At 42.3% G+C, this 24,882-nt stretch overlaps 2 protein-coding genes across 5 annotated transcripts in view; one reads left to right on the top strand and one right to left on the bottom strand.

Moving 5' to 3' along the window:
* Positions 1-104: 104 nt before the first annotated feature.
* Positions 105-21,035, bottom strand: LOC118419696 (cytoglobin-2-like). Of its 4 annotated transcripts, none has more exons than XM_035826223.1 (5): positions 20,889-21,035; positions 6,147-6,302; positions 3,547-3,781; positions 2,581-2,749; positions 105-2,028 (listed from the first exon to the last, which is right to left on the bottom strand). In XM_035826223.1, exons 2-5 carry the CDS (start codon positions 6,284-6,286, stop codon positions 2,015-2,017), a joined length of 558 nt encoding a protein of 185 aa, XP_035682116.1. In that variant the 5' UTR covers positions 6,287-6,302; positions 20,889-21,035; the 3' UTR covers positions 105-2,014. The 4 variants fall into 4 exon arrangements, with proteins under 4 accessions (XP_035682116.1, XP_035682119.1, XP_035682118.1 ...); XM_035826226.1 differs by having other exon boundaries at positions 6,147-6,296; positions 20,889-21,015; XM_035826225.1 differs by lacking the exon at positions 20,889-21,035 and adding an exon at positions 7,936-7,959.
* Positions 10,871-24,882, top strand: part of LOC118419699 (cytoglobin-1-like) — a gene marked incomplete at its 3' end in the record, with an annotated part of 35,077 nt that continues 21,065 nt past the window's right edge. Inside the window, 1 exon segment of the mRNA XM_035826230.1 lies at positions 10,871-11,046.

Consider the following 24,882-nt stretch of genomic DNA (forward strand, 5'->3'; position numbering starts at 1 on the left):
TCGAAACGTAAGCTATGTAAGTACCCACTGGTTGTGTAACAAGAATTCTCCTTCATCGAATATCACACATGTTTTAAAAGAAGTTCAGCCACAGTCAACAAAACTTTGAGAGAACAGCCATTTAATCTGTTATTCTGTATATACAGGAATTTACCATCATTGCTAACAGAACTGCAGTTATTTGCAAACAAGATATAATTTTACATAATATCATTGTTTCCTCAGCAATGTCCTGATAAATATCAAAATAGACCATGAGACTTAAAACCCTTAAACTGCCAGAGTTTCAGCACTATAAAATGCTATCAGTGCTACCAGGGTTGACTGCTGACCTCCAAAAAGAACCCCCGGAAAAAGGCCAAAGTCCCTAACTTCTGGGGTTCGTGCGCAAAGTTGCTACTTTGGGGGAATACGCTATCCCGGATATATCCCGGTGCGGCACACAGGACATGTATATGTGTGCCGGATATATCTGGGTTTGGCAGTTTAAGGGTTAAGCTGTTTTTAACCCCCTTCCCTGCTGTAGTATCTTTTGGCACCAAATATGTATTAGTCAGATGATGATGATATTAGTCACAGGTTGGTAAAGTTATGAAAATTAATATAAAATTAACCCTTTTTTATAAGCTTTCCTTATCCATTCTATTTCTAATTTTATTTCATCTGATGACTCATAAAAGTATGCATAACTAAAGATAAGTACATCCCAGTCCTAAACTAAACAAGAAAGCTTCTGAAAAAAGCTGGCCGGTGCGTATTTTGGAAAAAGCCTGGATGTTAAACAAAATCACACGAAAAAAGAGTTTTTAAACATCGAATTACTGAATTGCTCTTTCTTCTATTAAAAAAACACTACATGAGATTTGTCTAACAAAGAAAAAAAATTTAGCAAGTGGGGTTCGAACCTTCGATCTACGGAAGATAAGTACCGTGCTGTAGACCGCTCGGCCACGCTGGCTCGATAACGCAATAGCACGTATAGAAGGGCTATTTGGTTAAAGTGACCGATTCATGCATCCATCCATCCATCCATGCATCCATACAACCGCTTCTCCCGTCTCAAAAAAGAAATATCTTAAACCTACATGAAAATACCCACCTATAATGCAGACTTGTGCTTCAGCTTATGTTGCTCTACTAGAACATGTAATGCTAAAAATTAACTGTTGAGTCAAATTGGTGGAACATTAGGTTATTGTGGGAGTTCAATTTTGAATCTCATAAAATTTGAAGTTGACTCTTGTTTTCTATTTGACAAATACATGTATATATACATGTCTGTATCTAGATAGCATATTTCAGAAAGCACATCATGGAAATTGTCACCTATTTTGCAGACTCAACACATTAATACTTAAATGTTAACATCCTTACATACATCAATATACACCTGTTAATTTTGAAACATGCCCATTTTAAGTTTTCTTCTGTGATAGTCACCAAGGGGCATCAAACCTGGGGTAGACTGACTCAAAAAAGTAGAAATTGTTTTGAACTGGGATTTCTGTGACAAATATCCTTTAAAGGGACACCATCTAAAATCTGGAAAACATACATTTGGACAACATTTTCATATAAAGACGTCACCTTAAAAAAAGTAAAAACAAATTCTTCATACCGTTGTAGATACAGTTTTACAGCTAATAGGATATGATCTTGGACTTCTTGGTCTGGAAAGAACAAGTAATATAATGCTGATAATGCTTACACCCATTTTCCACTAGTGGTGACCACTCAGTGACCAAACATTTGACAGGTCACTCTGCAAATGTCATGTACAATGAACATATTTTGAGGTTCGTGTTTCCTTTGAATCATACTTTACATCTTGCGTCACATTCCAATTATGAAATCTAGAGTCTCAATTCTAATTTTGGTCTCTGTAGAGTTGCTGAGTGATTGCCTTTTAGTGGTTTCCCCTGGTTTCATCCTGGTGCTACATGTAGTTGGTGGTGTCTTGATCAATGTTGAAGACCCACTCCATTGGTCATTGGGATTAGATCTGGGCAGCTCTCTACTCGTCTGTCCCTGCAAAGTTGTGAAGAACAGGTTGAATCCATGAACATAGTTGATAAAATCCGTATTGAACGTTATCGCGGCCCAGGTACGACAAAGAAATAGCGTTTTGGCTTATTGCTGACAGAAGGATGACATGGGAAGGCCATGCAGGATACAAGTTTCTGGGCTGCCACGGTGGTTAGTGTGACAGAGGACTTGCAAGGAGCATACGTCAAGTAAGTTATAGCCTATCTTATTAATTAAATGACGTTTAAATGGCTATTGTTTATAACAGCACAATATAGACGAAAGGAACTTGCCCCATATGCATATAACAGCTCCGCACTTAGACACTAATATAATGTGTCTTGAACACTGAATTTAAGAATTCTTGCAGAAAGCAAAGATAATGCTTGGTTATGGTGCTACCCAGTGGTGAGCAATAGTGTGCAAAATATTACTTTTTTTCTTGATCAACTGCAAATAGTTAAGACATCCCTCATAGCCGCATCAATTGGATAGGTGAAAAACGGGATATTACCGAGTTTGCTTGGATGTTTTTCGCGACCTTTCCAGACCCACCTGCTGCAGTTCCATTTGTTTCCGCACTGTGGCGCACCGCGTCCTCCAGACCCTGCTTCAGATGAATGACGAAGAATCCCCAGGCAGTTCCCCAGGCTCCCTGTACCTCTTCCGTGAAGTCTTTCCCCAGTACTGCCGTCAAACCCTTCATCAGAACATTACCCAGAGCCTAGGTAGACCAAAAACATGGTTTTTAGACAATGCCTCTGAATTTTACTTCTAGCAAAAGTAATTTTGCTGATCTCTACAATTTTCTTTTGTATTTACCACCGTATTATTTCAACCATTCTTCTTCTTAAGGTTTAATTAATTGAACACAATTTCTTGCAAGCTTTCAGTCCAAATTCTTTTGAAATCTAACAGACAATGCGACCTCACACACAATATACTATATATGATTTGTATGAATGCAAATGACAATGTTTCCGACGGTAAGATACATGTATTAGCCTCCGTCGCAGACTTCGTGTGGGACTGGCTTTTATTTTATGGGGAAGGGGGCGCTGGTTCACGATTTCCTACGTTAGGTTCTCTTATATGCTGGGAAAGGGTGTTTGCCGTGGAAGGGAGTTTGCCGTGGAAGGGAGTTTGCCGAGGAAGGGAGTTTGCCATTGAAGGGAGTTTGCAGTGGAAGGGAGTTTGCCATAGAAGGGAGTTTGCCGTGGAAGGGAGTTTGCCATAGAAGGGAGTTTGCCATAGAAGGGAGTTTGCCATAGAAGGGAGTTTGCCATAGAAGGGAGTTTGCCGTGGAAGGGAGTTTGCCGTGGAAGGGAGTTTGCCGTGGAAGGAAGTTTGCCGTGGAGGGGAGTTTGCCGTGGAAGGGAGTTTGCCGAGGGGAAAAAGGGAGTTTTCCCCCCATCAAAAGAGAACATAACCAACGTTGAAAATCGCGAACCAGCGCCCCCTACCCCATTCATTCATATACACAAGTAATATATATAAATGATCCAAAAAAAAAAAACTCACGTCGAAGTACTCTGGTTTGACACTATGTCTGAGGTGGCTCTTCCCGGTATCGTACAGTAGCTGCTGCAGGTCCGCAGGTTCGTCCAGACTGGACACGTACGTGTCGAAGCTGTGCAGGAAGCGGGTGATGTGTGCTCGCAGGGCGATGTTCTTCTCGAACTGCTCCGGTACGTCTATGTCCACCTGGTCCATACTCCTGAACAGTTTCTTCGTGAACGGGTAGTCTGTGAACAGTCTGGGGAAGACACGTATGGACATGGGATAAGCAAAGGTTCAAGTACAGGAAATAATTCAAATGGAAGTAATCCATATGTGACGTATGTTCACCTTTATCCGCGGGGTAACCTCTATCCGTTGTATTTGAAATCAGGGTACTAGTATTCAAGGATATCAACTCGACGGATGGTGGTTTCAAATTACAATGCTTTGAAAATATTGCAATTTGAAACCACCGTCTGTCGACTTGATATCGCTGCAAACCTTGTTTTGATAACAACGGATATAAGTTACCCCACGGATAAAGGTGAACTAGCGTTAGTCACAAACATTAGGTCATGTTGATTTGACGAACAACATCCTCTAGGAACCCCAAAACTGCTGCGGGCATGCGAATGAAAAATGTTTGGCAAAAAAGTTGCATTCTTAATGAGATATAACAAATGACTGAACACAGAGTATAGATTTTCTTTCACATCTTTTACTTTTAAAATAACTTTAGCATTATTAGTAGCCGTCTTTCTATATTTTGCAGCCTAAGACATACATTTGCTCATCTTGCAGGTACTTTACACGATTTACAGTATAAGGTTGAAAACCTTTTTGGAAACGGCAAAAAATTGATGCGCGCGCGGATGTCATCCCTATAATCAAATCAACGTGGCCTAACTGAGAGCAAAATTTATAACTGATTCTGAGATGCTCATAAACAGACTGGAAGCAACTTGAAAAGGCTTTTGAAACTAGCGCTGTTTCATGTCTGTATTTTTAAGACCCGTTATTGCTCGGTAAGTTATAGATACAGGGAAAGCTGTCGAGCGACAAGGCACTTCTGTTACATAAACACAGACTCTGGGCCTGCCAGGAGAAAGTTCAAGAGCAAGTTCACCCTAGCTGGGCGTAATCTTCGAGCAGATGTAACAGGTAAGCTCGTGTTCACACGGCTTCGGCGAAGGTGTTGCAACGGACCCGCGCGGTTTAGCTGCAGTTTGTGGTGATTTCGTGATGTCTTACATGGAACATCTGCCATATACTTTGTCTGACCCTTGCCTCTAGCCTCATGACCTCATTGAAAAGCGGCCTGCAGGCTGATTTGAGCTTCATGAATAAACAAAGTTCAAACAAACAAACTTTTTTTGGAATTTGACAGGCAGACAAAGGATCCTTAGAACCTAACCCCGTAACAGTTTAGTAAAATACGGGGCCAAGATGCTTATTGTATAGCCAAAATACGTATAAACTGCAGAAGTGATGTGATACAAAAGAGCCAACACGCACCTACACTCGGTGGGGGTATACATAACGCGCGCTTTAAAAAAAGAAGCGCCCACCAGATTCCTTAGAAAGGCTAGGGAATCAACATGTAAAGTCGTAAGATTTCCGTTGTTTATCTTTCGCTTGGGTGATCCGCCCACTCGTCCATTATCTGTGATCTATGCATGCAAGGATGACTTTATGGCAAACTTCAACTAGCGTCCTCTTTGTTGGATAACATCTAAAGCTAAAGGCACAACCCGCCGTTCGTGCAATTTGTCTTTACTTTTTTGGGAGGTCACGTCCGCCACGTATTTCTGAAAACGTTCATCCGCATGCAGCCCGACGCGATGGCACACAAAAAGTTTTGCTTGCACGTAAAAGTTCTACGGTGTGTCTGCGTGCTCCAAAATCCGTCGGATTCCCTACTAGTTCGTACATAGGCGGTACTTACCACTCAATACGGATCCCAAAAGATTGCCCACGTTTTGGCACATAGACAGCACATATTTGCACATACGGTGGGTTGTGCCCCTAGCTTAAGAATGTGACACACATCGTGGTGCATCCCAGCAATATTTAATCCTGTCACCTGGAACCAATGTTTTTTCAGCTTATGGTAGCGCCTTTCTAGCACCGTATGGTAGCGCCTTACTAGCACGGTTTACACTTTTTAAAAGACGCAAATAGTTCGCCATGGTGCCTACAGTCTTAATTTGTTACATAGAAGTCAAAGAAGTTTAACACCTGTTTGTATAAAGGACGCAGTGACTCCGCGTTTAAATGATTCATTGCAACGTTGATGTTTTCGAATTCAGGTTGTTCCAAATTAAGTCCGAAAGGTACGAAAGCCCAAAGCGACAAGAGATAACGCTTTTCCTGACAATTGCTGAGCGTTCCAAACCTTGCCAGACACATTTCAAACCTTCTAAAAGGATTGTCGTGACTTGCGTTTTGAGCATTGTCAGCTACATTTCATTCGAAACTGCTTTGAACGTTTATAACCACGAATCACGGTTTTTGTCATTTGAGTTGGGCCCCTGATTTACAATCTGTTTCTCACATACCAGCAAAAATATTTATTATATAATTAATAAAACATGATTAGACAATCCAAGTCCAGCACTCACATCCTGAAGATGGCGAACCCGTTGGCTCTCTTGTTGCTCAGGACGACCTGCCAGGTTTCCCGGATGTGACGGATCTGATTGGCTGTCAGTCCCGTGACGTCATCAGGTGTGCCGTCCTCTTTTGCCGAAAGACTGCCCATGGCTTCAGTACTTTATCTGTGTAGAGTAACAGCGATAATTTAGCCATTAAAAGGTTTTTGTAAAATTGAACGACAATACACTGTGTGGTAACGTTATAGCCAGTAGGTACCCATCTGAGTAATGTGGCACCTCCTCGAACACGGGACATTTTATTAGCCTCTACCAGGCTCCGCGGATCGGTCGTCTAATTGTAGAAATTGGACAAATAGAGTCAATAGTACGCTAGGGGAGTCAGTCCACCAGAGGAGTATTTTCCTCACAATATCAGCGTACTTTTGACTCAATTTGTCAAACTTCTACAATATTAAACCACCGATCCGCGGAGCCTGGTAGAGTCTAACATTTTATGTCCTTACCGAAAGATGAATGCAGCCCCAATAAAGATGCCCTTCCGCGGATTCGAACCGCGATCAAAACTACTCTGAGAACAAGGAGCTCAACTGTGAGACTGCTGCCAATTGAGCTACGGGAACATCCATGAAATAAGTCTTCTTCTTGAAATCAAACAACGACCTTCTTTTCCGTCGAAGATTGCCTCCGTCCTCACGATGACTTGGTATCCTTCGCTAAAACAGGCACGTCTTGGATACACGCATTGTTATTGAGTTGGCTGAACACACGTACAGCCCAGCCAAGGTTACCGCAAGTAATATATGCAACAACACGCGAGGCGTAATATCCTTCTATATATAGATAGGCGCCTCGCGTCAAACACCAGACATGGCATATATTACAGTATCTGTACTCTAGTAGGACCAGAAAACATTACACGATGGGCAACTGTCGAGATTGATTGCCAGTTATCGTGCGATCCTCATCGGCTGTACACAGGTATGGCCTTCCCTTCTTATAATCCTGTCGCATATGTCGTACGATCGTCGTGCGACCATCGTACGATCGCAAAAGGAATATATAAGCATTCTTCGTATAAGCTTGCATGTAAAATTCAGCTGTCTTGTTGCAGAAAAGGCTACCTTAGACCCTTGTCGACGCTTTGGACCTTTCCTCTCTTAGCGACCGGTCTCATTGGTTGTACGACCCTCGTACGATCGCAAATGGAAAACATTATTGTGATAACCTTACATGAAATTTATCTGCCTTGTTAGGGAAAAGGCTGTCTTAGATCCTTGTCGGTGATTGGTTCTGTCAGCCTGCTTGAAAAATCTAGGATAACGAAATCGTACGAAGGTTGCTTTTCCTTTGATGATCCTTGTCATATATGGTTGCATGACATACGTGCATAACGAAGGAGACATTGTCCGATATAACAGGACAAATACGACACAACAACAGCACACTAACCTTTGTCCCAAACTGCGCTAGCGTGTTACGCCTTCAACGAACGTTAAGACCAAGCGCCCCTCGCTCACGACACTTGCATGTCTCCATGTCTAAGCCTTACGGCTCTCCGTGACAAATACGCATCCCCGTGAAGTTCGACCCGTTTTCAGACGGAATATATCAACGACCTACGACTAGTATTGTGACCGCTTCCTTGTTCTTGCCAATATCTACATTGTATATTACATTAGGGTTACGTTTCCTTTGACGATTGTTGTCATACATGGCTGCGTGACATTCATGACGAAGGAGACATGAATATGTCTGAAATAACAGGACAAATACGACACAACAACAGCACACTAACCTTTGTCCCAAACTGCGCTAGCCTGTTACGCCTTCAACGAACGTTAAGACCAAGTGCCCCTCGCTCACGACAACTTGCATGTCTCCATGTCTAAGCTTTACAGCGCTCCGTGACAAATACACACCCCGTGAAGTTCAACCCGTTTTCAGACGGAGTGTATCTTTAGATAAATGACGTTCGGCTGGCCTTTCGTGAGCACAAAAGCTCGCAGAAGCCACAAATCACACATGCTTATGGACGTGGAAGCGTCAAGGTGACATTCATGCCCCACCTACATATCGGCTTCGGTTACAACTGTTCCATGGGATTGCTCATGTTGAGCCACTCTCCCAGAACGTAAGGTCATGTGGATTGGATTATATGGACTGTATCCCGTAAGAACCCCAAAATTCGTGCGAGCGTGCGAATTAGGCCTGGGTCACAATTCCAAGCCGGGGCCCGGCCGGGATGTTTTAAGAAATGAAAAATGAAATTGTATACCAAGAAAAATACACAAATTATGACCTTGAATCTTATTTTGACATTTTGTGTATTTTGATGTCTTTTATATCATTTTTTTTCGCTCCCGATAGCTGCCCGGCCGGGCCCCCTTTTTTAAATGAGACCTAAGCCTTAGGGTTGGATACTTGTACAGAAAATTCAGGTCCAGGTACGGATGCGAACCTGGACCTAACTGTCTGTGAAAACTTGTGATTTGATGTACTCAAATGATGGTTCTTTCGCTACTAAGGATTCTGTTTGGTGACTTCCACTGGCGTTTGAAATCTTTTATTCATGTGAACAATACTGACTGCCTCTGAGGCTCTGTTAACTTAGACCGAGTTTGACTTCAAACTTAATTTCAACTCTTGTTTACTTCGAAGCTTCGTTCTTGCCATTTTCTTGGGCCAGTAAGCCCCAAAACACGAACGCCTGCCGGTATAATCTGTTCCTTTTCTAACCGGTCAAAAATCCTGTCTACTAACTTTTTTCAGGTCCGTTTTTTTCGGACCGGTCCAACTAGAAAAGCGGTTTTATGTACCCAAGGACGTTGTAACGTCCTTGGTGTACCGTACCAGTACCCACTCCTAGTGTGAACAAAAAAGTTATTAAATCTAAGTGATCAGGAAAGTTGAACAAATGACCAAACACACAGATCTAGAGTATGGAATATCGAACAATAGATTAGTTGTTTTTGTTCTTTCGCATCTTGTTCTTTGACCTTGGAATTGACGTTGCCATTCTATGACATTAGTCCACGTTGATTTGATTATATGGATCAAAACATTCTCTGGGAACCCCAAAGACTCATGCGAGCGTACGCGTGAGAATAAAAAAAAAAGGTTTTGCCAACCTTCATTACGAAATTTAAGAAGTCAGGAAAGTTGAACAAATGACCAAACACACAGAGTATGGAATACCGAACGATAGTGTTCTTGCTTTTTTTGTTCTTTCTCATCCTCTTCTTTCACCTTGGAATTGGCGCTGGTATTCTATGACATAATTATTCCGTTTCCGATATCTACGGCAATCCACGGCGTATATTTGCTCATTTTGCAGCTGATTTGTACGAAAATTGATGCGCACGTGGATGTCATCCATATAATCAAATTATCATGGCCTTATAATACTTGGCACAACATAGGTAACCTATATATCATGTAGTACACGTACATATATAATAACCTTTACTGTTACTGAAATAACCAAAACGATCTGACACGGTTCACACGAACCATATACCATATAGGTGTCACTGTATCATGCTTTGTGCCATATGTGTAATGATGGATGTTACTAGATGTATTAGAGCAAGCAAACTGACATATTACGTTGTTTTTCTTTAGAATTGAGAGCGCCCGTTTGCGTCTACTTCGCGTCCATTGACGCTAATTGGCTCCTAATTTTGGCACCTTTCTCAAAGACTTTGGAAATCTATACAACGCTTTTTTTTTCAAGGATGTACAAGTCTTTGGTTTCTTTGCAATTTCTACACGAATCGCTAACTTTAGGCGGCGAATTGGCGCTCGTTGGTGCCAATTGCCGGCTCATTGGCGCCTGTTTGTAGCCAGTTTGCGAATATCACCAACAGTCGCGGCCCAGCAAAATACGCTTTAAAACCCTTGCCCAACAAGGTACATGAGTTGCAATGCAACAAGTTATCAGGTATGTACATGAGCTGCTGTATATTGTACTTACAATTTCTGTTGAATATCAATTGTTTGGTCAACGTTGCATCAGAATCATGTCCGTTGCATAAGATATCATTTTTGACACAGCATTGGGAAACTTTATACAGTATATCATTCTAATATACGATACGTTCTGTCAAGTTCTTCTTTGTTTTTGAGGCTACCAACTTCAACTTGCGGGAAATTCTATAGCCTATATATTGACTGTCAGAGGTTTGATACACTCACATTGGGAAGTACCCTTGCCCCTCTCCGATAAGTGTGGCGGGTTCTTTAATGTGATCGAAGTGTGGCTCTCCTCAAACACAGGACCTCCATTTAACGTCCTATCTAAGAGACGTCTCTAGGTAATCATTTACACCTGAGTAAAGTGAAGAAAGTCGTGTAAAGTGTCTTGTCCTGCTGAGCCCGTTTATATACGGGATGGACATATTTAACCCTTGTCATGCTGAGCTGTATTGTCATGAGTTTGGGGTATTTCTCATGTAAAAGTTTCATACCACAGCAAAGCCCATCGAATGGGGAAGTAAATTTGCAGCAGCATGCGCAGCACAGAACAGGTCAATTTTACTTTTTTACTCTGAGAGGTTAAAATTAGAGGTTAAACTATGATAGCCAGCAGGACAAGGGTTAAGGCTTCAAGATCGGTGAAATAACAGTTTGAATTACAGGATTCGAACCTAGGACCTCTGCATGAGTTATGTGCCAAAAACCTGCCCCACGGAATTTCTATCCTGTTGCATTGCCAATTGGGAGTTCCTGAAAGTGTGTTGTCGCGTGACATTTGCTTCTTAGTCTAAAACGCGTGCACGAAGGCAAACTCTCTCGTCTATCGACAGTTTTCCAGACTCTCGCTATTGGGAACGAATGTTTGTTGGTCTGTACAGAAGAGAGCTCGCTGGGTTTGACTGAAGGGTACAGTACTGAGTAGCACCAACAGGTAACGTTAATACTACTTATCCACTACCGTGCGTGATCTACTATCTATAATACAGAAATAGTGTATTACCTGCAGGAAAAATGGAAGCATTCTTTCTGGTCTGTCAGTGTGTCTGTCTGTTGTCTGTGTGTTTGTACGTATGTTTCTAGATATTTACTTGAATGTAGGTTCATTTGTGACGGTAGTCAACATAATGTTACAATTTCAAATTTAGGCTTTGGGTCATTTCAACTTGATAAGGATCAGATGACTGATCGAAAGCTTGTTGATAAGCGCTTTATTTTGTGTAAGGATATAACTATTATAAGGTCTTAAAATTGTAACATAATTTCTAGATATTTGTTGTCAGCATAACTTAAGAGATAATTATGGATGGATTGTGATGGTATTTGGTATGCGGGTAGGTCTTCTGAAGACAAAGGTCAAGGTAGATTGTGGGCCTTCTGGCGCCTTTCCTTCCTCCAGTAGAACTTCTTGTTTTTACATCTTTTCTTGGCATGCTAGCTCAAACTGTGGCTACAAAACGACGCGTTTAGCATGCGCTGTTGCTCTGATGTGTCTGCGACCTTTTCAGTACATCGGAAGTGTGAAATCCATGCACGCGTGTCTGACAAGCATGGTCAAAGGAGGCTCAAACTTAAAACCGTGTCTTATAAATGCGTTTACAGGGCATACCGTGGCCAGGCCTCCGGAGTTTAATAGAGCGTTAGGGCGCGTAGGTCGGGCAATTGTCGTACGATTTTCATGCCACGGCAAGAGCGTTGGAACCAGAATCAGTAGGTCCTGAGTTCGATACTCGCCATGCCCCTGCCCCCATGACGGTGGAGTGACGCCCACCGAGCCTCACGGCTAATCTGTCTATAAGTGCCAAAAACACCTACAGATTTGGTGCTGCCAGTGTGTCAACATCTGCACACTTGCCACTAACAAGACCCGTTAATTTCTTATTCATGCCATATGATTTTCAAGCCGTGACAGAACAAAGCATCGACATGGATCCAAAACAGCAATTGCAATTGCAAGTTGTGTACCAAGACAGTTGAACTTTGCAGAAGAATATTTTTGTCCTCCAAAATGCCCAAAGTTACCAATCGTACGACGGTCGCACGACCGATTTGATCACACCCTTATATCACTGTCACATTTGGCGAAAATCGGCGGAGTCTCGCTTATAATAATAACTTTATTGCACAACAATTGTACAAGGTACAAAGTATGGCTTATAAGTGGCAGGGACGGTTTTCAGGTGAAAAATACGCGCAACCCTCTGTCGATCTTAAATATGGCCGATCTTCCATCGATACGCCCAAAGACCGCGGATAATGTGATAGGGATATTAGCTTACATGGAAGGCAGGGTGATGTATTGAAGCAAAGCGGTCTGTTTCCCGTTTGCCCCCGTTCTTGTATGATTCCGTGCCGGCACGTCTAGTTGCAAAAGGTTAAAATTACTGTCCCGTAAAATTCCGTGCAAGCGAATTAGTAAAAGTACTAAGTCGATAATACCAATGTGTTGTGTGTTCTCTAAAATTCGATAAGGATCTCGACTCAGGCTGAGACACAACAAAATCATCAACAGCAATAATGGAACGACTAGACCAAGACATCGACAACAATAGACCGACTAGACCAAGACTCAGGTCGTCGACCTAGAGTCCAGGACTGATGTGTAGACTGACACGATCGAAACATAGTAGTCTCCGTTCGGTGTTGTGGTACTGGCGTGTTTTTTCTTTCCCCTTTACGTGCATGTATTGAAGTATGCTTCGTAGATGCTATCTAGGTTTGTTGCCTTCGTGTCAGTGGGTCATGAAAACAATAACATAGAGTCTTCGTACAGTACGATTGCCCACTATATTAGATTAACGCTAGTTGTGCCTTTGTCGTATACAAAATTCTTGTTACCGGGAAGCTTTTTATCCTGGTCGGTATACGGCTCTGTCACAGTCTGCTTGAAAATTTTAAGACATCAGAATCGTACGACGTTCTACGACAAATGTGACGGCGTCGTTATTAAGAAACACGACAATATCATCACAATGCCGTAGGACGACGTCTTTGTCTGAGTGTTATGATAGTCAGTAGTTATCTCCATGAAAATTGAAAATATAGCTTTGGGTGTGTTTGTGTGTCTGTTTGAGTGTCTGCGTGTTTGTGTTTTCGGATTTTTGTAGTCAGCATAACTCAAGAACCTCTAAATGGATTACGATGATATTTGGTATGTGGGTAGGTGTTGGGAAGTAGATTTTGGGGCCCCTGGTGTGTGACCTTGGTACTGCAGCAGAATTCTGGTTATCATATCTTTGACCTGGACGTGCTATGTTCTTGATTTCTTGTTGGCAACATACATTCGCATAATTCCACCAGGTACCATTATACCGCCACCTCAAAAAAATTGATATAGAGGCCTTCTCAAGATTGTCATCAACACATAAATATCTGAATTGTATTACTTTTAGTATATTTAACATTCGGTGTTCAAGACAATCTTGGGAAGACCTCTATACTAACGTTTTTTTTTTGAGGTGGCGGTATTATAGCACCTGGTGGAATTATGATAGTCGATGTTACAGTGTCCTTGCTCAAGGACACCATCTTGAACTTTACCGACAAACCGACCTTTCTTGCGGATTAGCCTGTTGAAATCATCCCTTGCGTGAGAAGTATAGATGACAGAAGCACGAACGATGTGCTGTGTGTATCGACTCTCCATGACTTCGTGTGGTATTTCGATCTTGAGCTTGACTCCTGTGACATTTCCTTGTGTCCCTGTGAACCTCACGCCTTTGGTGAAGAGTGTCAAAGTCAAGTTCTCGGTTGGGTGATATTGTAACAACTTCGTAACAGCAATGCATGTCCTTGGTAAGGCCTAGCAAAAACGTTGTGTTTTCGGTTACGTTCCTAAAAAATGTGGGTGGGTATACATATATAGGGATCCCTACGGATACGGATTTCTCTATTTTTTTAGCGACCGAAGGGAAATGTCCAGACTTTGCATGATGTACAAAATGACCAATAAGCTGGTGGACGTGCCGACTGATAAGTATCTAATACCAGCTCAAAAAAGAACAAAAAACAGCCATGACTTCAAGTACAAGAGCTACCAACCTAGGATTGATGTGTTCAAAAATTCGTATTTTCCCAGAACTATCGTAGAGTGGAATTTGCTATCACCAAGCACAGTAGGGGCATCATCTCTGGATAATTTCAAAGAACGCTTGCAGATATATGTGCAAAAGTTAGGTGTGACGGGTCCTTCGGTGTAATATAACCAGCTGCTGCCGCGCCGCGTGCCTACGAAGCTGGTGTGTTACGCTGAAGGGCGGTTATACCGGCTATATAGATACAGGTACAGAAGTGACAAATACAGGTCAACAATGTACGTCAAACTGCAATGCGTCAAGCACTGGCATTTTCAACATCATATTGTAATCTAATTGCCCCCCCCCCCATCCCTGTTAGCGAATGTCTTTCAAAAGGTGAGATTTCCGATTTAGCCCTATGGGCATGAATGACTGATCACTTGACAGGGTATGGTTAGTCGTGCCTATGTTGTCTAAGGCGTGGGTATAATTTGTGCGCACAAGACAAAGCGGCTATTTGTCGATCACTGAGGTTTACATATCAATCTCCTTGGCACAATCCGTTGTGTAGAAAACAAATGATTATGGTACGTAGCAACACAATATAATGGAACAGCCCAAATCTAAAATATGAATGTACGTTCATATGTCATTGTCTGATACGGGGTACATTATACTCTGCAATGAAATGATCATACACGTATCTAAGGTTTGCAACGGCTATAATATCTTGGTTGCGGCACTCCGTTTGCACTATAGCTACTTTTGTTGTGGCGTATGAACGTGTCATAAAACCATTTGCAGTAATATAGAGAATTAAAAAAACACTACGAATGCTGTATTGCACATTGATGATATGTTTTTTTTTCCAAAACAAGACTCAGGGCATCCTCAACTCTTGAAAAATGACCAAGGCAGAAGAGATGTTATGTTCAAGGTTAAATAAAACTAAGAAAAACGAAAAAAAGGAGTTTCAGAATTGACACCAAACAGACATGAAGCCTCGTGTGTTGGTTGAACAGTTTTTAACATGTTTGTATGGTGCAATAATATTGCAACTACCTTCGCTAAACATTGGTGTGCAATGCCATAGGGTTGACTTAATGTACAATTTAAAGAAGATCATACTGTAGCATAGGATACTATCAAAAGCTGGCAGAGGGGTGAAGCCGGCCTATAGGAGTGTGTATGCTTCCGTCTGACTCCCTTTGGCAGGCTATACCCATTGACCAGCTTTGCACCGTATGGCACCGTAGGATCTGCTTGGAGATTAAAGAAAGGGTTAGAAATTTACATTCTGTATTGTCATCATCCTACATAGTGGACCTATTGTATGAAAGGTATAGTTGGGGTCGTGTGGCATAACTGTAGAGTGTTTGGCGGGAATCCAGAGGTCCAGGGTTCGAATCCTGTCATGCTACCAATCCTGTGCCCTTAGAAAAGGCATGTGTAGATTCACACGACTTTCCCAACTCCGCCCAGGTGTAAAAAATTAGTACCTGAGTTCGCTTGGCACGGCAGTGAGAGTAGAGGGATGGGCTCCACCTTCCAATACCGTGTCCTAGACATACTAAATAACGACTTCTCTTTAAAAGGTTATACCTTTACCCTTTATGCAAGGTTTCTAGTATCGGTATGTGCCCCTAAGACATATTTCTCTTCCTTTACTATGTTTATTCTATCACGTAGTGTCTGTGACTTTTCTACCTATACCGTCTGTTGTAAATCTGTTGACACTCTTTAAATGGGTATGAATAAATCAGGCTCTCCGGACAGCTTCTATTATTCTGGTTATACTGCCGTGCAGAACGGTATGTATGTCCCCAGGCTAGATTGTCTATCGTCACAGCAAGGCAGTTCCCTCATTGATTTATAGGAACCCCTCTAGCACTTATTCTGAATGTGTGGATGTAGGAACAAGGGGCGAGGTGATGCAGAAAAAACAAGCTATCTGTCACCAAAAAAATCAAGACCATAGCATGTTAAGGTCAAAAGATACAAGAAATGGACATTCTGCTGCAGTACCAAGGTCACATATTAGGGGGCCCAAATTGACATTAACCTTTGTCTTCCCAACTCCTACCTACCAAATTTCATCGTAATCCATCAAGAGGTTCTTGAGTTATGCTGACTGCAAAAATCCAACAGACAACACACACACACACACACACACACACAAATACACTCACACACACACACACGCACTCACACACACACACACACACACACACACACACACACAGACACACTCGCACACACACACACACAGGGACACACCCAAAAGTACATCTCCATTTTCATGGAGATAAACACTGTTTGGGTGCTTCGATATGGACACACAGTTAAAGATTAAGGATTCTTTTACTCATATGTGGGTGAATTCGAAGGGTTCCTTCCAATTACCTTACCTTAGACCTTAGATCCTCCCGCAACACTGTTGCATTGGTCGACTCGTCGAGCATATCTTCTCCAAAGCGTGCGGTCTTGCGCTGCTACTGCCATGCTCTCCATACTGTTTAAACCCATTTTTCTTCCATCATTCAAGATTGTCCGTCTTAGTGTAGTTTTAGGCCTGCCCCTGGGGCGGGTGCCCTTAGGAGCCCATGACATAGCTGTTTTTGTTGTTCTTTTGTCGGATAGACGCCATACATGTCCAACAAATCTCAATCTTCTTCTTCTGACTGTCTCACTGGCTAGAGGCACCTTAGCTCTTTGCATGAGCTCTTCATTTGTGACGTGGTCACGCCAGGAGATGCCTAGGATTGTCCTAAGGCATTTACGTTGGAAAGTGTCTAGTGATTGCGTTACCTCTGCAGTGCATTTCCACGATTCACATGCATATGTGGCTATTGGCATCACAATAGTCTGGAATAACTTTAACTTTAACGGTACACTGATTTGCTTAGATAGCCAGAATTTTCTCAAGTATTGCCACATACCAGTAGCTTTGCCAAGCCTAGATTTGACGTCTTCTTCTGTGCCACCAAACATAGTGATAATGCTGCCTAAGTAAGTGAATTTGTCGACATACTCGATTACTTCATTTTCAAGCACGATTGGTGCTGCATTATGGATTGTTGTCATTGCTTTGGTTTTTTCTCCACTTACTCTGAGCCCAATTTTCGCCCCTGTGGTAGAGAGTCTTTCTGTGAAACCTTGCAGATTCTCACAACTGTTGGCCAAAGCAGCTAAATCATCTGCGAAGTCGAGATCACTCAGTGACCCGTCACCAAAAGCTATGCCATCTCCGACTTGTTTGGTCTTCTTCATAAGGAAGTCAATGACAATAACAAATAGAAAGGGGGATAAAATACATCCTTGTTTCACTCCTGTTGCGACTTCAAACATTGTAGTAACAATTACACTTGGAAAAAAAAAATTGGCCACTAGCATCGCATCCAGACTCTGTGACGCAGTGATATTTCTTAACACTTCCTTAGGTCTTCTGAAAAGAATTCGATTCCCATCGCCCACGGCGAGGCCTGCATGTGAGCTATCAAACTCCATTCTTATACAAGTCCGAACGAGTTGCGTGTTGACATTCTTATGGTTTAGGTTAAGTTTCAAAAAGGGAAGAAGTTATATTTTATTTGACCTCTACAGTGCAGACCGAAACGATGACTTCAGCCACAGACTTTATACCTAAAATATCAATACGTATATTTTCGCATCCCTGCGTACTCGAAACTTTCACAAAACGACTCATATGCGTATGAGGTGCTTATTGTGCGTACGGCCGCGTATGTAAGAGATTAGCCAAACTGTCAAAGCGGAACTCACGCGGCTTGAAAATACACCCACGTGTGAACCCCCTAGTATCGCAATCAGTGGAGAAGCGTGTCGCAATCGGTAGGCTCTTCGATTCATAGCCCTGGGGTTCAGGGTTCGAATCCGTTGATATGCTGCCGATCTTGTGCCCTTGGGCCGAAAGGCACTTGACACGACTTTCCTCACTTCACTCAGGTGAAAAATGAGTACCTAGCTTCGGTTAGGCCTGTCCCTCGGATGGAGCACTTTAAAGGACCCACCACGCGTATCAAAAAGAGTAGGGGACCTTCCGATGTGAGTGGATCAAATGTAAAATCTGTCCGGATATGCAGCGTGTTCAGTACAAACCCGCGTGCGTTACGCCAGGAGGCGGTTTACCAGGTGTGCAATACTAAGAAATCAAAATTCGTACAGGTGAGCCGATATAGATGGGGCGAGGTGCTCACCTTTAGGGCACCTACTTCAAAAGACACACCGCCCCTACTTAATCTGTTGTGCCGACATGGGGTATTTTTAGACAACATTTTCTGGGTCAGTTTGAGCCTCAAATGCAAGAGGGTGTCCTTTTTTAGGCCTGCATAAGATTCACTTAACCGGACGTCTATTAAGCTTGTATCGGGTTCGCTAGATACATTCACTGCTTTCCACTAAACTCTAAACTGAAAGACAATGAAGAATGAATGAAGACCTTTATTGCACATTTTTGCCCTACTGGGCTAAGTACAGGTCACATAGCAATCATATACATGTAAACAATGGGGAACAATCATACACATCTGTATATGTATATGTATATGTATATGTATATGTATATATACGTCTAATCTATTCTAGGACATTCGACTTCCTCTCGCTTCTTGGTAATTGCATAAATGTAGCTAGCTGTAGGGTTGGTTAGAGTTGGTTTGTCAAAAGCTGTCATGAATATAGATTTCTTTTCACTTTTCAAGTATCGGAAGTGGGGATATTTTCTTAACACATAGTCAAATAGAATGCTTCAATCGCTATCATACAAAGGACAATCCACAGTAAAATGTACTTCATTTTCAACTTTACCCAAAGTACAAAATTGACAGATTCTTTTCTCTATACCCTCTTAGTAGAGGGCAATGTCTATAAGTGTTTCTGCTTCTGAAAAAAGTTTCAGAGAGTGTTATGATTACGTGAATTTAGAACTGCGAAATAAGAACAAAGAAATGTGATACGTGTCATAGCAGTTGATTAAAAAAATTGTAGGACACGTTTCTGGCTTTAGATAATGGTAAAGCGCGCCTAATCTTATTTCAAAATAAACCTTTTTTACATGATCCACCTAAAGGTGTATTTACACTCTTCACCTGTTACTACAAGCTTTGCTGTTTGTGATTGTTGTTTTCATCCACTTACACTGCCGGTTTGTTTATCTATTACAATGGAGAACTGATTTTAGGAATGGCGAGGGTGCTTGTCACTGTTGCACGGTGCAAAGCGACAAAGTGTCAAGCCTGCTTGGTTTGAGTTCATGGTATTTACATGATAGGCAATGGTGTAACTCGACAGTTATTGCCTAATGTCGGTGACCTGATGTGATTGGATCTCGCTAGAAAACTACTGGATGTCATGTATAAATTTCATTCTATATTCGTAATCTGCATATGTACTATGTTTAACGTAGACCAATCCAAGAAGGCATTCGTGTACAGGGCAATTTTCTTAAAGCAACTATAATACCGACTGAAAAGATTCTGTTTTGATTGCCGAAAGCTAATCAGAGACCATTCTTAAGGTAAGAAAGGGGATTTGAAATGTATACGCACCCTCGTTAATCTTTGGAATACCTTAACACCAAATTACTTTCCAGTCCATGTGACTGAAAGTTATCCACAATTCTGTTGTTGATAGTTTATTTTCTTTGCGTCTTTTATTTCATAGCTAAGTATATTTCTTTCAACAACTGTCTGTACGTCTAGTATATATGTTTATATGTGTTTTATTCTGAACCGCGGAATATTAGCCTTTGCCTATTAAAATAATACTGTGTCTCGACGTATAATGAGAGCTTACTCCACCTACAAATGGAGCAATTGTTGCACGTAACCTTCGCCTACTCCGAACACGGATTGAGTCGCTGATTTAACCGGCAGTGGCAAAGGTTATCAAGAAGTGTCAACAGAACATACTTACCACGGGCATAAAACATGCGAAAACCGATCCAGGCAACCCGTAACTTTATCTCCAAAAACATCCACCTCCGTTCGCAAGGTTAAACAACAACCAAGGCGTTCTCGCGAACAGTAACACCTTTTCTGTACGTTTTGTCGTTTCTTCGCGTATTTAGCGCTTGTGGTATTGGTATTGTAACACGGACACGTGCGTACCAACAGCATGGCGCATAGCTAAATGGTGGTCGACCCTTTAACCGGTGGATGCACTACATTCAGGGACTGGTTTGGTGGTAAACATTTGGGAGAGGAGAAACTGTGCAACGTTTAGCTTTGTTGTCGGTTGTTCACTGGCTGGCACGCGAAAACATACTCCTAGAGAGCCACGCACGTACGCACACGTACACACGCGCCGAGGGTTTTGAAAGAGAGCCGAGAGAAAAGGGAATCGGCACCCACACTAGAAGGAAAGAAAGAAATACAGTCGGAAAGAAATGACACATCAGCATATACAGACAGAAAAGAAGTTAGAGAGAGAGAGAGGAAAACAGAGCGAGACATAGAGTGCTAGAGAGAGGGGGAATTCGAAAGAGAGGGAGAGAGAGGGGGAGGGCGAGAGCTCGAGAGAGGAGAGATTATACATTTCGCCACTTGCCCACTTGCACTCGGAGCAAAGATCACCCTAATGATGACACAAGAGTTCTGGCCCCTGCTGATGAACCAACAACATTTCCCAGGCCTGTTTGGGACTCTTAAGCCAATAACTGTCAACTAGGTCACAACACAACACAACTACACGTTCCCTCATCATTCATTGTAAACAAAGTACAGTCAAGGAAAATGGTCCGTACCTTGCGTGGTTTGTATGTACTTCGGTCCGTCCTAGTGTCGTTACCTGGTGTGTAAGGTACGTTCTGGTCCTGGGTGTGTTTGTATAGTATGGGCCCAGGTGATCCGGGATACAGGTGACAGGGTGTGGGACACCCCGATCTGTCTTAGCGACGGGGGCGTGGCTTCGGGGGAAAAAAAAAACTTGTTCCGCTAGGGCGCTCAATATCCCCCTCACATGTAGCGAAAATCGATCGGACGACGAGTCTGCGAGCTCTAAATTACGAGGAGGCATGACCCTGATGCCGACGAAGAAATGACAGAGTTACCCCGTCAAGGCCATGCCTCTTCGTAATTTAGAGCTCGCAGACTCGTCGTCGTCGTCCGATCGATTTTCGCTACATGTGAGGGGGTATAAGGCTTACGAGTACGTCACCTTTCCAAACGGGGGCCTGGCCGGGCTGTTTGCGGATACGAAAAATTCAAGTTTATGCCAATAAATATACACAAGGCATGCTGTTGAATGTTTTGGGGATCCGTTTTGAGTTCTTGTGTTTTTCATATCGTACTTTTCGTTCCCCAAACTGGCCGGCCGGGCCCCTTTGTGGAAATGATACCTTAGCCTAAGGCTTGCTTCACGTTTCCAGACCGGGGTCCGGCCGGGCAGCTTTCGGGAATTAACGAAAAGTATGATGTAAAAGGCACCAAACTACACAAGACGTAAAGAGAAAAATCGTGGGCATCATTTGTGTATATATTTACGTATACATTTGTATTTTTCGTTTCCATAAACAGTCCAGCGGGGGCACGGTTTGAAATTGTGACGTAGGCCTAACAGAGCGATTTGACAGAGAGCTAAAAATGTCGTACATTAAGAATAATGAGTCTTTTTACACTTTGTGTATTTTTTTAGTCATACTTTGACATTTGCTCGATATTTCAATGATTGAGTCAAGGGCATGTCCATATAGCTCAATTGGTAGCAGTAGTACAGTTGAGCTCCTGGTTCCTATAAGTCGGTAACTGGGGGACCCCAGTTCAAATTCTAGGAAAGGCATCTCGATTGGAGCTACATTCGTATTTCGGAAGGGACGTAAATGGGGGTCCTGTGTTCACCTACTGGCTGTATATATACTACAAGGTCAATAAGGTCATTGGAAAATAGTTGAAATTGAATTCACCATGAGTCCGTATGAGGTCCGTATGGAATTTTTAGCCTCTAACAGGCTCCGTAGGTCCCTGAAAATTGGACAAATATAGACAGATAGCGAGTATACTAAACGACATAGCCATGGCTGCCCGAGGAGTATGATTTGCGACCCAGCTAACTCGTTTTAGTAGGTTATCTGGCTTGTCCATTTTCCAGTGACCTGTGGAGCCTGGTAGAGGCTAATAATTCCATACGGACCTCATACGGACTCATAGTGAATATATAGGCATATGTGTGAACCCACCTTCACCCACCACTGTGTGCAGTTTGTATTACACAGACTAGAACGTAGACCACGTATTCCACTCCTGCTTGTGGAGTCGGCACAGGTCAAGCCTGCCAAAAATGGGGAGTGTACATACTACTAGTATACACACACGTACTCAAAGAAGCGTGGGAGAATCCTTTAATGGTGAGGCCTTGGACAGGCCCTCTAAAATTGTTTGTGTGTTCTTCAAACATCCATTTTATCCGGTCCTGTGAAATCGACTAGACTATATCTAAACAAGGGAGGTACTAGTGTGTTGCGTTTATGTTTGTTCATATTGCTGTACGATGATTTTTATTCTGTGCCAACTTTTTCTGTTCAAATTTCTTAATTTGTCTTAGAATTTACAGCACCCCCTCATATTCATAATGGGGAGCACTTTCTTATGATTGCCATACCCAGGGCACGGTATGTTTCTCTTTGATCCTTCCCTTCCTTTTCGTCAGACCCTTGCGATTCAGTTCCGTCGGGTGGTACTAGAGTAATACAAATAACTGACAGCCGATTTTCTAGGCTGATGACTGAGATTTAAAAAAAAAACTGCATGTGTAATTCAAGGTTTACCCCATGTCAACATACAATTAGAACTGTTCTACAGCGACCTTATAATATGGTATCATGTCACATTTTCCAAAGATAGGTCAAGTTCTTTATTCTATAACACTAGTTCACCCAAATCCGCAGGGTATCCTATATCCGTTGTTTTTCAAAACGAGGTATTCAGGGATATCATCAAGTCGACCAACCGTGGTTTCGAGTAGCAATATTTTCAAAATACTGCAGTTTAAAACCACAGTCCGTCTATTCGATATCCCAAAATATCAGTAGTACTCTCTTGTAAAAAACAACGGATATAGGTTACCCCACGGATAAAGTTGAACTAGCGCTACATACAACAAATTGAGCTGAAATGTAATGTAAGTAGACTACTGCCCTCAGTACGTATAAGCCGGTATACTCGAACGCAAGCCCACACTACAATAGACGTACTCCAAAAATCAGCGATCTGTTGAATACGTCTATGGGCCTGTGATCCTCAGATAAGGGGTGGGTGAAGAAGTACAATACATCTGACCCCTACCGCGACCTGAAATTGCACAGGACGACACCAACAGGGTTCTTGCGCTTGGGAAACTATTCAGAGTCTTCATTCCGCCGTAAAATAGGCAAAAAATGGGCACTCTAGGGATGTTAGAGGACAAAAGGGACAAGGAGCAACCTTGTTGTGTCATGGAAACACGGTGGGAGGGGGGCATTTCATTTTCCCGCCTTCTAAATCTAAAGATGTTTGCAGTAGACGCGCGTCTTAGGCCACAGCAAGTAAGTTTTATGGAGGCATCCACGCGCTCATTAATTTTTACCTGATTTCCGAAAAAAAATGTCTTCTTTGGAGATGGTCAACATGACGGTAAATTACCAAAATTAGCAAATATGTTGTGATTGTACTTATAGAAGTACACTAGTAAGGTACCCAGGACTGTAGTTGTAGAAGTGAAATTAGTTGTAAAGGTGGCACCAATGTAGAAGTCATGAGTGTAGTTGCCAACTTGCTAAGTGATACCAGTATACCACACTAGTGTCACTTTTTCTACACCAGTACATGTGTTGAATATAGAAATGCCTTGTTGGCTATGATACCATATTTTGTTTCTTTAATTCTTGTCTATGTTACGACGTTTTTTGTGTCTATTTTGAGAATTTAGCCATCTTATTTTTTGTACCCATCTTTTTTTTTCACCCTATCTCACTACTTTTGAAGTATTTTCATCCATAGAATTTACTTGCTGTGGACTAAATCTTTCTATACCAAAAGGTATCGATCGCAAGAGTCCAGAGGCGGAGAATGCTGATCCTTGTTGGTACGAGGTAAACATTGCTATCTAGACATGTTAGAAACCCACTTCAATGTTTCCGGTTGCGTTGAAGGTAAAAAAAAGTAGACCACATCATTATCGCGGGGCATATATATCATAACATAACTTATGACAGGGCTAAAATATTAAAACGTCGATTATATTTACCATCTGTGCTTTTAAGGATAGAGGACTAGGGCTATTGTCGTCACGAGGAAAACTATGGGAACTAAGGAAGCTCGCGATGAACAGGACAAAGTGGAAAGAGCTGAAGAAAGACTGATTACAGCTGCAGGGTGTCCAGACCACTGCAGCAGCAGGACACAGTGGACTACTGCTTGCTACTCCAATGACCCCATGCTAAAATATGTCTAAAAGATTTCCACCGATTTGGGCCAATTTGTACATTTTTTCGGTCCAAACAGACTGAAAAGAAACGACCCGTGGCGCAAAGTTTCGTAAATCCAATTAAACAGAGTTAAGCCGCGTCACAAGGACACAAAACTGAATCGGTGAGCAAGAACAAGCGAAAGAAATAAGAAAATCTTCCAGGCTTTGCAGGCCCCGAGGTTCATACCAGGCTTCGTCAATCGTGATCAAACCTGTGCCTTGGGGAATCTCGCGATCGCTTCACAAATCTTCGAGTGTGAATAACATGAATAGGTTTTGATTTTTCTGCGATTTGT

Source organism: Branchiostoma floridae, chromosome 7 (genome assembly GCF_000003815.2).
Source record: "Branchiostoma floridae strain S238N-H82 chromosome 7, Bfl_VNyyK, whole genome shotgun sequence".
In the NCBI taxonomy this organism is placed as follows: domain Eukaryota; kingdom Metazoa; phylum Chordata; class Leptocardii; order Amphioxiformes; family Branchiostomatidae; genus Branchiostoma; species Branchiostoma floridae.

Bases quoted from the DNA above. Each gene is read 5' to 3' on its own strand.
- LOC118419696 (XM_035826223.1), bottom strand. From the start codon at position 6,286: ATGGGCAGTCTTTCGGCAAAAGAGGACGGCACACCTGATGACGTCACG. The intron at 3,782-6,146 runs GTGAGTGCTGGA...TGTCTTCCCCAG, and splicing joins GGGTTCGCCATCTTCAGGAT to ACTGTTCACAGACTACCCGT. The intron at 2,750-3,546 runs GTGAGTTTTTTT...TGGTCTACCTAG, and splicing joins TCAAACCAGAGTACTTCGAC to GCTCTGGGTAATGTTCTGAT.